The sequence below is a fragment of the Phyllobates terribilis genome, unplaced genomic scaffold, assembly GCF_046119375.1.
Source record: "Phyllobates terribilis strain yellow unplaced genomic scaffold, ASM4611937v1 Scaffold_3__8_contigs__length_932513732, whole genome shotgun sequence".
Taxonomy (NCBI): domain Eukaryota; kingdom Metazoa; phylum Chordata; class Amphibia; order Anura; family Dendrobatidae; genus Phyllobates; species Phyllobates terribilis.
In genome coordinates this window covers 551911512-551925571 of record NW_027362763.1, presented here as the reverse complement: position 1 = coordinate 551925571, position 14060 = coordinate 551911512, and the positions used below count along the sequence as shown (strand labels likewise).

Genomic DNA, 14060 nt, shown 5'->3' with positions numbered 1-14060 from the left:
CTAATACACTCTCTCGTATCTCTGGTCAGGGACATGTGCAGGCTATCTCTGCACCCAAACAGACCATGCAATGCCACTCAATGAGTACACTGTATACTTGTATAATTATATGCCTTGTAAATATATGTTTGTTTCTGTCTTTATATACAGTACAGACCAAAAGTTTGGACACACCTTCTCATTTAAAGATTTTTCTGTATTTTCATGACTTTGAAAATTGTACATTCACACTGAAGGCATCAAAACTATAAATTAACACATGTGGAATAATATACTTAACAAAAAAGTGTGAAACAACTGAAAATATGTCTTATATTCTAGGTTCTTCAAAGTAGCCACCTTTTGCTTTGATGACTGCTTTGCACACTCTTGGCATTCTCTTGATGAGCTTCAAGAGGTAGTCACCGGAAATGGTTTTCACTTCACAGGTGTGCCCTGTCAGGTTTAATAAGTGGGGTTTCTTGCCTTATAAATGGGGTTAGGACCGTCAGTTGTGTTGTGCAGAAGTCTGGTGGATACACAGCTGATAGTCCTACTGAATAGACTGTTAGAATTTGTATTATGGCAAGAAAAAATCAGCTAAGTAAAGAAAATCGAGTGGCCATCATTACTTTAAAAAATGAAGGTCAGTCAATCAGAAAAATTGGGAAAACTTTGAATGTGTCCCCAAGTGCAGTTGCAAAAACCATCAAGCGCTACAAAGAAACTGGCTCACATGAGGACCGCCCCAAGAAAGGAAGACCAAGAGTCACCTCTGCTTCTGAGGATAAGTTTATCCGAGTCACCAGCCTCAGAAATCGCAGGTTAACAGCAGCTCAGATTAGAGACCAGGTCAATGCCACACAGAGTTCTAGCAGCAGACACATCTCTACAACAATTGTTAAGAGGAGACTTTGTGCAGCAGGCCTTTGTGCAGCAGGTAAAATAGCTGCTAAGAAACCACTGCTAAGGACAGGCAACAAGCAGAAGAGACTTGTTTGGGCTAAAGAACACATGGAATGGACATTAGACCAGTGGAAATCTGTGCTTTGGTTTGATGAGTCCAAATTTGAGATCTTTGGTTCCAACCTCCGTGTCTTTGTGCGACGCAGAAAAGGTGGTCGGATGGACTCTACATGCCTGGTTCCCACCATGAAGCATGGAGGAGGAGGTGTGATGGTGTGTCGGTGCTTTGCTGGTGACACTGTTGGGGATTTATTAAAAATTGAACGCATACTGAACCAGCATGGCTACCACAGCATCTTACAGCGGCATGCTATTCCATCCGATTTGCGTTTAGTTGGACCATCATTTATCTTTCAACAGGACAATGACCCCAAACACACCTCCAGGCTGTGTAAGGGCTATTTGACCAAGAAGGAGAGTGATGGGGTGCTACGCCAGATGACCTGGCCTCCACAGTCACCAGACCTGAACCCAATCGAGATTTGGGGTGAGCTGGACCGCAGAGTGAAGGCAAAAGGGCCAACAAGTACTAAGCATCTCTGGGAACTCCTTCAAGATTGTTGGAAGACCATTTCCGGTGACTACCTCTTGAAGCTCATCAAGAGAATGCCAAGAGTGCGCAGAGCAGTCATCAAAGCAAAAGGTGGCTACTTTGAAGAACCTAGAATATAAGACATATTTTCAGTTGTTTCACACTTTTTTGTTAAGTATATAATTTCACATGTGTTAATTCATAGTTTTGATGCCTTCAGTGTGAATGTACAATTTTCAAAGTCATGAAAATACAGAAAAATCTTTAAATGAGAAGGTGTGTCCAAACTTTTGGTCTGTACTGTATATCGTGCACATTCCTATATGTATGACCTGTACATACTTTATTTGGTATACAGTGACCTATCACATACATTGTCTTTCTTTTGCAGTGACATTATGAAAAGGATCCTGGTAGGGTTGAAAAGTTTGTGGAATTTCCCATCACAATTTTGTTTAAATTTGCTTTTCACGGAGATTGAATACATTTCGCACCACCCAAGCCCAGAGTGTGCGGTGAATTCTACTTCCCTGATCTAGGGGTTGCATTCCCCGTTCCACCGGCACCTTGAATTGGACTGTGTGCACGCAAATTTTTTGTATAATAAATGCAGCTAATTGCAGGTAAATAGTCTGGGGAAAAGAAGCAGTTTGGAAACCAATTATATCTAAATTTTCTTAACAGGATTGAAGACAAAACAACTAATAAAGTAATTTGCAAAGTTTCATATCTTCCCACACTGGAGAAAAAAATCTTAAAAAAATTTATAAAAGTTTAGTTACTCTTTAACTGTCTGGTAGTGCTATTTGTACAGGACAAAACTGTGCGGTCCTGTGCACCACTCTGAGGTTCATGCAGTCTTGGTAACTCCCCACGATGTTGCCACATTACTAAATCCAAAAAATCCAAGGCACCAGATGTTCTCCGCCAAAAGGTTATCTTAATATAGCACATGATAAAAAAAGTGACGTTACGGCACGTAGGGCTTTTTTTTTTTTTTTAAAAAAAAAGAAGCTCTGTGTGGCCGAAACGTTGCTTTTTTTGCCCTGTATATATTGTGACATAATAAAGGTAACTTTTTGGAGAAGAACATCGGGTGCCTTGGATTTTTCAGATTTAGTGTTATTTATAGTCTCTTATTTCAGTATTAAATGGTATTCTATAGGAGGTGGTGTTAATAGAAGTTAGTACAGAAGACTGAGAAGCATCCAATCTAAGGCCAGTTTCCCATTTAAAGAGTCTGACGTTTGTTATTGTGTTTTCAGTAAAACCACAGAAGATCTTTTAAAGTATGAAGACTAAATACCATTTTATTTCAAGCAAGCTCCTTACATTTCTGACAAACAAAACACATTTTCCATTTAAACAATTGTAATTTTTTTTGTTTTATAATTTTGCACTTGAATTTTTTTATTATTATCATTGATTGTGACTACAAATAACAAAACAGGCCTGTACACAATCTAAAAGTTGCTGTTTATAGCAAGATGTTCTGCAGTATATATGATGGCTATTATTAAATAAAACAAGGTATTCAAGTATATGCCAGTTTCTTCTTCTAATAAAACCCACACTGATCAGAGAAAGGGATCCTGGGTCTTGAGCGTCTGTCTCACATCAATCTCTTTTTCACCAAATCAGAAACTCTGTGTGCTGCATCCTTGGAAGGGAACCATGTATTCTTTAAAACTGCTAAAAAAATAAATAAAAAAAAGAACATTGTTGTAAAAACTGGGTCTATTTATCAGTTCACCTGTCTACTATGGAAAGTTGTACTGCTGTGAATGTCACATGCATCAGCTCTACGTGTTACATGCTTGACTGTGCGATTCAGTATGCTACACACTAGAAAGATAAATGGAAAGAGAGATGGATGGATAGATAGTAGTGATGAGTGAGCATGCTCGTTACTCGAGATTTACGAGCATGCTCGGGTGTTTCCCAAGAATCTTCAGTGTGCTCCGTGTTATGGTTGAATCGCTCCCGTGCTCATGATTTGCGACTGTTTAACAGCTTTATTACATGTTAGGAATGCCTAAGAAACAGGCATTCCTCACATGTAATAAAGATGTCAAACAGTCGCAAATCATGTACATGGGAGTGATTCAAACATAACACCAAGCACGCTGTAATTACTCAGCGAGCACCCGAGTATGCTCGCCGAAAGGGTTAACAGAACATACTCGCTCATCACTGATAGATATGGGTTGGATAGATAGATAGATATGAGATAGATAGATAGATAGATAGATGGATACATTAGAAAGATAGATAGATAGATAGATAGATAGATAGATAGATAGATAGATAGATAGATAGATAGATAGATAGATAGATGGATGAGATTTGCGCTATTTAGTTAACTGGAGGAAAATTAATGAATTTGTGAAATTGGTGATTCTGAGTTAAATTTCTATTAAATAATACTATATAACATTAGATTCACAAACGTTCAGATTCCAGTCACACATTTAACTTCTATCCGGTTAACACACGTGAAAATTGTTGTACTTACCTTTGATTTAAGATACAGGAATTTTTTTAATTATTGTACTGCCCCTGCACTCTTAGGCTATATTTACACATTATGGTTTTTCAGCGTTTTTTGCTGCAGATTTTCAGCTGCCTTTTGCAGTACTAGCAAACTCTATGAGAAACCATAATTTTCTGTTCACACATCATGGCTTTTTGTTGTTGTGTATTTTGTGCCTTGCAGCCTTTTTAAGAAAATATAGCATGTCACTTCTTTCAGCGTTTTTTCAGTGTTTTTTTACCCATAAGAAGTAATGGGTAGTAAAAACTGCTGAAAAAACATGATGTGTGAACATAGCTATCAGGTTGTGCTGCATTTTAGTGAAAATAAGCAAGTACAGCAGTATGTGAAACACATTTATTTTTGTGATTTTACCATCTTGTCTTGGTCACTGAGATGGTATATATAAGGAGAGTTTAATCAAATTAGTGATGTGTACCGTGTAAACACTGGCTGAGCTACTTGTGAGATTGAACAATACCTGTGGCCCAGCGAGGTGTGAAACTGAACAATGCCTGTGATATACAGTACAGACCAAAAGTTTGGACACACCTTCTCATTTAAAGATTTTTCTGTATTTTCATGACTATGAAAATTGTACATTCACACTGAAGGCATCAAAGCTATTAATTAACACATGTGGAATTATATACTTAACAAAAAAGTGTGAAACAACTGAAAATATGACTTATATTCTAGGTTCTTCAAAGTAGCCACCTTTTGCTTTGATGACTGCTTTGCACATAGTCATGAAAATACAGAAAAATCTTTAAATGAGAAGGTGTGTCCAAACTTTTGGTCTGTACTGTATATTTTAATATATATATATTTTAATTTGAATTATAGCCTCTACCGTTTGTGGCTATACTTCTTCTTGTATGCATTTGTGATATATTGTCTATAACTATGGCCATGCCAGTTATTGCCAATATAGGGAGCTATAAGATATAATTATCACTTGACTGTATATATATTATTTTTTCTGACTTATTTATGTGAACCAATTGTGGCTGGTCTTTGGTGTTATACTCCTGATATAAGTCTCTATTCAGTCCAATAATAGGGGGCATGGCGGAGGTGCAGAATGTTCCTAGCTGCCTGCCCCCAATATCTGTCTCCATTTAGTCCAAGAACAGGGGGGGGGGATCCCTTCTAGTAGCAGTCATGTCAACAAGAAGATGCAAATGTGGCGCCCCTGAGGGTTCGACCGCCACAGGGATGCTGCACTTCTTTAATGGAGTGTAGTGTTCCTCCTCTGAGGTAAGAACAGTGTGATAGTCGTGACCCAACTTTTGCATCCAACACCACACTTCTCCACCAGAGGGGGCTAGTATGCACTAGGTGCTGCTCCCCTGGTTACAGGGAGACTGGGGAACCAAGAGTTAGGGGAACCAGTTAGTGGGTGAGGGTGGAGGACTCACAAGTTAGTTACACTTTAGATTTCATATTTAATAAAAAGCCATCTTTGGTCTTGGTCTTTTGCTGGTCCTTATAGTTTAGTCTTGGTTAGTATCTCCTACCCTGAAAGTGGATCCTGTGTGGACCTGCAGGGGAGGGAGACACGGCCCTCGTACCTTAGCCTTGGGGTCGAGGGGCAGATTGCAGATAAAGAATGTCTCAACCCGGCCAAGGACCAGGACAAAGAAGGCCCGGAGCTTAAGAGTGTGGCTCCACAGCAAATGGATCCCAGGCAGGATGCAGACGGAGCGGTGTACGCCACCTGTCCTCGCCATGCTGATATATTCAGAGGGACTCCGGCTGCAAGAGGGGTACCGGCAACTGACACCCGACCTTGCTACTTCATGTCCTGGACGGGAAAGCCCGGTAGGCCCAGAGGATCCAACCGGGCATCGGACGGAGCGGAGCTGCCACCCGTGCCCTTGTTCTGAGAGGAGCTCAGAGGGAGACCCGGCCTATTTGCACACACACGGACAGGAAAGAAATCGGTCTGTAGTTCAGGAACACTCTGCTGTAGGATCCCGACTGAATGCTGGACTTAACTCGGAGGTTGTCAGACCCCCGTCTCTGGTGAGCGCAGGACTCCGCGGGGAGCAGGGAGTCGCCTTCCTTTGCCAGCTATGTGAGTAAAGCCTTGGAAGTTCATCCCTATGGCCTCCGGACTGTTATTCCTGTGCCATACCATGCGACGCGGCATCCGTTCCCCTCTACTACTACCCCCTCCATCCTGTCCCTCTGCCCTGAGGCCTTGCTCCGCCTGTGGGGAGTAGTAATAACTTTGATCGCCATAACATCATGCCGCAGCGGACTGCAGCGGCGCTGGTGGCCCTTCACCAGGCACCACAGGTGGCGTAGTCGTTAATTAGCCACTCAACCCGGATAAGCCCACACCATCTCCTTTTAATGTGACGGCCCTGAGCACGGGTCGGGTCCGGGCCACGGCTGCATCCCATCTCTCCATCACAGAACCCGACTCCAAGTCCCCCATCACCCAGGGTTAACTAAAAGGGCTTCCACCGGAGAGGACGTCACACAAATACATGCTGTGATCCTCTGCTGTACAACCCATGGCAGTGCATAATGTATACTGCCCTATGTTAGGCATGGCGCAGAGGCAGAGCATGCACTTGCAAGGAGGGAGATCACAGCATGTATTTGCATGTTCTTGTTGACATGACTGGTACTAGAAATGAACACACCCCCTCTTCTTGGATTAAAATAAGACAGATATCAGGGGGTGGGCAGCTAGGAACAGCCTGGAGCAGGCCACACCCCTGTTCTCTGCAGAAAAACAGCTATTATCAGGAGACTCTAATGTCCCAGATGGGAGGGGAAAGCCATGAAGAGCAGCTGCTGTCACACTGAATTACAAGGGTTGTAAAGATAACAGAACTGCATCTCATCTTTATAGGGCATGAGTGCAGGAACAGTGCAAGAATCTTTTATCTCCCCGCAGTACCCCTTTAATATAGCACTAGTAATATGATTAGATAGTAATCATTTTAAAGGTTAGATCATTCATTTAACATTCAACGTTGGCACTTACACTCCCGTGGCACATATGAGTTTATGTCACCTGAGCCTTGTGCTCAATCAGCGCTGGCTTCACAGCCCCTGAGAGGTGAGGTGTCAGAGAGCAGCCACAGCTCTGACACCTTGTTGATGTTCAATACATCCGAAGGTGGGGACTGTGTAGCCAGCACTGATTGGGTGCAGAGCTCAGGTGACAAAACCTCACGTGTGCCCTGGGACCGCGAGTGCTGACACTATTGAAACGGCGCCGGCACCGGAGGTGAATATAAGTGTTTTTATTTTAACAGGGCCAAACATAAAGAAGAAGGGCTTGCCGCTTTAAAAAGTTTGGGGTCTGACTCACTGGATCCTTACTGATCAGTTGTTTGCATTTTTTTCAACTTTTTATAAGGGACTCCATACTAAACTGACTCACCTCTCTTTGTGTCTAGGCATCAAATAAAATGGGGAAAAATAGGATCCAACTAAACTTTATTGTAGTTAAAAATAGTCTGGGACAGATGGATGGATAGGCTGCATAGCAAAAAAAAGGAAGCAGACACACACCTCAAATGCACAATGCAGAAAAACTAAAGATGGTCCTGTCACTTATAGATGTCTTCAGATGCTTTTATCAATGTATGCCCCAAGCACATATATGCAGCAATGCAATTCATGTATTCATTTTTTGAAGAGTGCTGTAACATTTTGTGATTGCAAATATAATGAAAAAAAAGAAAGAAGAGTAATACCAGCATAATATAAAAGTGGGCAAGGTAAGTAGTAAAAAATTACAACCTCAATTCCAAAGAATGTTGGGGCACTGTGTAAAATGTAAAGAAAACAAGAAGGTAATGGTTTGTAAATCTCTTATAGCCATACTTTATTCACAAAATAACATAGAACAGATATCAGAAGTTGAAAGTTAGATTTTTTTTTTCTATTTCATTTGAAAAAAATTAACTCATATAGAAATTGATGGCCTTAACACATCTCAAACAAGCTGTGACAGGGCCATGTCCACCATTGTGTAGCATCCATTCTTCTTTTTACAAGAGTCTTTAAAACCTCTGGGAAGTGAGGAGACCAACTGCTCGGGTTTAGGGAGAAGAATGTTGTCCCATTCTTGTCTGATGTTGGACTCTAGCTGTTCAACAGTCCTGGGTCTTCTTTGCAGAATTTTTTATTTCATAATGTGCCAAATATTTGTTTTCTATTCAAGTGAAACATTTGAACTGAAGAGAGGCCAGCTTATCACCCAAACTCTCTATATAATGTTCAGTATCAATAATATCAATGCACCCTATACCATCAGAGCTGCAGGCTGTTGAATTGTGTGCTAATAAGTTGAATGGTCCCTCTCCTCTTGAGTACACAGAACATGGGTCCATGGTTTCAATAATTAATTTCACATTTTGATTCATCTAACCACAGAGCAGTTTTAAATCTTGCCTCAGTCCATTTTAAATTAGCTTTGGCCCAAACAAGATGGCGGCATTCTGGATTGTGTTGATATATGGCTTCTTTGCATCATAGAAATTTCACTTGCATTTTTGGAATGCATGGCAAACTGTGTTCACAGACAATGATTTCTGGAAGTATTTTTGAGTATTTTAAGGCCACAGGACATGGGTCCGTGGTTTCCATAAAGAATTTCACATTTTAATTTAACTGACCACAAAATAGTTTTCCTTGTTGCCTCAGTCCATTTTAAATGAGTTTTGGATCAGAGAAGATGGTGGCATTCTGGTTGTGTTGATATATGGCTTCTTTTTTGCATCATAGAGCTTTCACTTACATTTGTGGATTGCACGGCAAAGTGTGTTAATGAACAATGATTTCCAGAAGTATTTCTGAGCCCATGCAAGACCGAAACCTGCCTGTTTTTACTGCAGTAATGCCTGAGGGCCTGTAGATCACAAGCATCCAATATTGACGGTCGGCCTTGTCCTTTGTGCACACTGATTTGACCAGAATCTCTGAATCTTTTGAAGATCTGTACTGTAGCTGGTGAGATATTCAAAGTCTTTGCAATTTTACATTGATGACCATTATTCTGAAATTGCTCCACAATTTTTAGACACAGTTGTTCACTGATTGGTGAACCTCTGACCATCTTTGCTTCTGAGAGACTCTGCCTCTCGTACAAGCTCTTTTTCTACACAGTTATGTGACTTAGTTTAAAATTGACCTTCCAGATGTTTTTCATTAGTAAAACTTATTTTCCTAGCCTTTTCTTTAATTTTCTTCCAACATTTTTGACATGTGTTGCTACCACCGATTTCTAAATTAGTTAATTTTTTCAAATGAAGTGAAAAAAAAGTCTAACTTTCAACTTCTGTTCTGTGTTCTATGTTGTGAATAAAATTTGGCTATAAGAGATTTCAAAATTGTTGCATTATTTTTTCTTTACATTTTACACAGAGTCACAAATTTGGGAATTGGGGTTGCCACTAACTTCAAATGGATCTTTTTTGGCACCAATGCCTAGATTTGATTGCATTCTTTACACCCCTTATAGCTATGCCTCTTGTTTGACCCATATTTCCCTTTTGCATATGCTCATGCCTTTTATTACTTTGATACTTTGTAGTTTGTGCCCAGTTATTGTTAAGACCTTAACATTAAAAACTAACTTTAAGTAAGACAACTAAACTACACCAGCGGTATTAAAAATCATCTGTTTTTTTTGTTGGGATGCCTCTTTTTCATGGGGTTTTGTGTTAAATGTCATAGTAACAACCTCAGTAATCTTAAAACTCTTAAATGGTAGAATTGGTGCGAGTCGCTTTGCAGGACCCTGTTCATAGACCGCATCATTAATCTGTGGCTGCTGAATAGGTGCCCTGGGAACCACCTTTTACCACGTTTTTTTCTTTTGATTAGCCAGCCTGGTGCAATGCAGCATGATGCACATGTGATGTTGAACCAGGCTGGCTAATCAAAAGAAGACCCGCGGATGCCATCATGTAAGAGGCGGTTCTCAGACCCCTGTCTAGTGGCCACAGATTACTGATGTGGCTGATTGACTGATTTGGGCGAATTGAATCATACTAACTCTACTAAAAGGGTTATCTAAAAATGTGAAATAAATTAATACAATAGCTGATGTTATCAAATAAAATAAATGATACTCATCTCTGTCAGGTAGAAAAGGAATAAACCCGGAAGGGACAAAAAGCTCAATAGGGTCTTATCTGGGTAGATAATGTGGAGAAAAATACACATTATCGCGCTCACCTGATAGGGTTGTGTGCACACAACCACTGAAAGAGGCTTAGGCTGCTGCAGACCCAAGAAGAAGGAATAAAAGGTGCTGGAATGGTATGGATTTACCTGCACTGCCGTCAGTTGATAAGAAGACAAGAATCCGAAAATCAATTGCTGAGGTTTATTGGTCAGTGAGGTTTCAAAATTTCAAACTTCTTCATCAGGACAAAATCACAGTAATCAACATCAGATTACCGTAGTTTTGTCCTGATGAAGAAGTTTGAAACTTCGAAACGCGTTGACCAATAAACCGCAGCAATGACGGCAGCCAGGTGAACCCATACCATTCCAGCACCTTTGATTCATGTCTGTCAGGTGTCGCAGTCTTGCTTCCATTACTAAGTGATGATGTTAGTAATTCGACACATGACCAATGAGACCACTGTTTGGCTGCCTTTTGATGAGCACTAGAGCTTGCACACTGGATCACCAGGGTATAGGGTATAGAAAAGATGAGTTCTGTTTTTTTTTTTTATTTGATCACATTTTCTGCTGTGCTAGCATTTTGTTTTACGATTGTCCCTTTAAGGCAATTGTAAAGCAATGTCCAAGATCAAATGGTGATCATTTCCAGTCCAGTGCAGTTAACCCCTTCACAAGTCGTGTCCCTGACTTTGATGCGGGCTGATATGCTGAGCCAGCTTCTTTCCCAGCACATGACAGCTGATTTAATCAGCTGTCATGTGCCTTTAACAGCTATGTGTCTGTTAACCTGTTAAATCTCACTGTTAATCTCTGACAGCGGGATTTAACATGCGTAGACATGCGTGCATCATTCCACACTCCCATTGGCTCGCCCTGTCACATGGTAGCAGGACGCTGATTGGTTGTCATGACAGCCAAGGGCATGCTGATGACCCACAAGCCTGTCATTATGATACCCCTGTGAACGCTGACTCGTGGCCAGCATTCATAGGAGATGTATAGCAGCACAGGCAATCAGATGATCGCAGCTTCAAATCTCCTAAGGAGACTATTAAATACTGTAAAGAATAAAAAAAAGTTTTAAAAAATATGAAAAAACCCCATAAAAGTTCATATCACTCCCCTTTTGAACCATTGAAAATAAAACAATAAAAAATACACATATTTGGTATCGCTGCATTCAGAAAAGTCCAATCTATCAAAATTAGTGATGAGCGAGTATTTCTGTTAACCCTTTCGGCGAGCATGCTCGGGTGCTCGCCGAGTATCTTCAGCGCACTCGGGTGTTATGTTTTAGTTGCGCTGTGTGCATGATTTGCGACTGTTTGACAGTTTTAATACATGGGAGGAATGCCTAAGAAACAAACATTCCTCACATGTATTAAAGCTGTCAAACAGGCGCAAATCATGCACACAGCCCGATTCAAACATAACACCCGAGCACACTGAAGATACTCAGGAAACACCCGAGCATCCTCGTAAATCTCAAGTAATGAGCATGCTCGCTCAACACTAATCAAAATATAAAATAAATTAATCCAATCGGTAAACAGCATAACAGGAAAAAAAAATTAAATGCCAGAATTAAGTTCTTTTGGTCGCCACAATGCAATCGCTGAGAGGCGTCCAAAACATTGTATATACCCCAAAATGGTATCAATAAAAATGTCAGCTCAGGGCGCAGAAAATAAGCGATCACCCAGTCCCAGATCCTGAAAAATTAAAACATTGCGAATCTTGGAAAATGGAAACACAAAAAAAAATTGTATAGATTTCTGAATTTTTTTTCACCACTTAACCCCTTTACAGCCTGGGCGCTGAGCCCACACTGAACTGAGCACATGTCAGCTGATTCTTACAGCTGACATGTGCCCGCAACAGCCACGGGTGGAATCACGATCCACCCGCGGCTGTTAACATGTTAAATGCCGTTGTCAATCTCTGACAGCGGCATTTAACATCGCCGCGCCGGAAGCGCGTCACTAACCCCGTGCATCGGTGATACCGTGATTGCGGGTCACTGATGGGTGGGCATGACAACCCTGGGTCTGCAGCAGACCCCAGTGGTTGTCATGTAAAAATCACTATGAGAACCACCTAGTGGTAGCATTTCTGCTACATAGAGGTGATCTGTTCATCACCTCTATGTAGCAGAGGCAATCAGACAGTTGCTGCTTCTAATCTCCTACGGAGACTATAGAAGCAAGCAAAAAGTAAAAAAAAAATGTTTTTAAAAATAGAAAAAAAAATTAAAAAATATAAAAGTTTAAATCACCCCCCTTTCGCCCCATTCAAAATAAAATAATAAAAAAAAACCACATACACATATTTGGTATCGCCGCGTTCAGAATCGCCCAATCTATCAATATAAAAAAATAATTAATCAGATCGGTAAACAGCGTAAAGAGAAAAAAATTCTAAACGCCAGAATTACGTTTTTGGTCGCCACAGCATTCTAATAAAATGCAATAACGGGCGATCAAAACATCAGATCTATCCCAAAATGGTATCAATAAAAACTTCAGCTTGGCGCGCAAAAAATAAGCCCTCACCTGACCACAGATCCAGAAAAATGGAGACACTACAGGTCTTGGAAAATGGCGCCATTTTTTTTTTACCAAACTTTGGAATTTTTTTTCACCACTTAAATAAAAAAGAACCTATACATGTTTGGTGTCTACAAACTCGTAATGACCTGGAAAATAACAATGGCAGGTCAGTTTTAGCATTCAGTGTACGTGGTAAAAAAAAAAAAAAAAAACATCTGTGGTATTGCACTTTTTTTTTGCAATTTCACCGCACTTGGATTTTTTTTCCCGTTTTCCCGTACACGATATGGTAAAACCAGTAAACTCGTCCCGCAAAAAATAAGTCCTCACACGGCCACATTGACCAAAAACTGAAAACACTATGGCTCTGGCAACAAGGGGAGCAAAAAATGAAAATGCAAAAATGGAAAATCTCAGGGTCCTTAAGGGTTAAAAGGGGTTGTGCCACCATGAAGCAGAAAACCAAGCAGAAAAAGTGGAAATAAATGGTTTTGTAATTTACAGTTATTAAAAATGATGCTCCTTTCCAGAAATAACAAGTTTTTATCTTCTTAAGTATGCCCCTTAGCGTTATTCCATTCCGTCCTCCCAGTGGCCGATCAGCTGGCCAAGCTTGCGCAGTTCCTGTCATCATAAGAGGTCCCCCCAACTCCACACCCCCAGTGTGCACAATGTACGTTCACCTCACACAGGTCTGACAGTGCAGGGTGCAGATTCCTGAAAGCAGGGGAGCGTGTCAGTGATGATCCCAACCCAACTCGTGCTGCAAAAAACAAGCCCTCATACATGTATATTCACAGAAATATATAAAAATGTTATGGCTCTTAGAAGAAGGATGGGAAAAAAATGAAAATAATGGAAAATGGCCACAGCGTAAAGGGATTAATGTAAAATCACCATATTGTGTATTTCAGGATAGTAAAAAAGTGTCACCTGCAATTGCCAATAAGCAAATGTGCAAAATATGAATAACTATTCAAAGTCAAAAAGTAATCAAAATTCAGACACAAGTTTGATATGGTCACCTACAATAATACTACACAGTGTTTTAGGTGAAGGATGAACTGGCAGAAAAGGCATTTGTGAGGACTATAATAAATTGAATTGCATTTTCGTACAGTTTTGAGCTCCATACAAATTCAACTATTAGTTTGCTTGAGCATAGCTTGAGTTCATGGATATTAATTCTCCTGTCTTTGATGTATTCCACTAACTGTTTAGGGAATTAGCAGTCTGTGGTAGCTGCATAATTTATTAGAAGACAGATTATACACCAGGAAAGGAGCAAGACACAGAGAATGCTACCGTCACAGTCCAATGTGTATTTCCTACTAAA

At 40.5% G+C, this 14060-nt stretch overlaps 1 protein-coding gene across 6 annotated transcripts in view; it reads right to left on the bottom strand.

The window, feature by feature from the left end:
- The window catches only part of SASH1 (SAM and SH3 domain containing 1), a 1215158-nt gene that overhangs the window by 1169295 nt on the left and 31803 nt on the right, over positions 1-14060 (bottom strand). The window contains exon 2 of one of the 6 annotated variants that reach the window (XM_073671392.1): positions 2786-3169. The exons of the other annotated variants lie outside the window; for them this stretch is intronic. Coding sequence (XP_073527493.1) covers positions 3161-3169 — 9 coding nt within the window. The 3' untranslated portion in view covers positions 2786-3160. Of the gene's footprint in view, positions 1-2785; positions 3170-14060 lie in introns of those variants that run through there. 6 annotated transcript variants of the gene reach the window in all.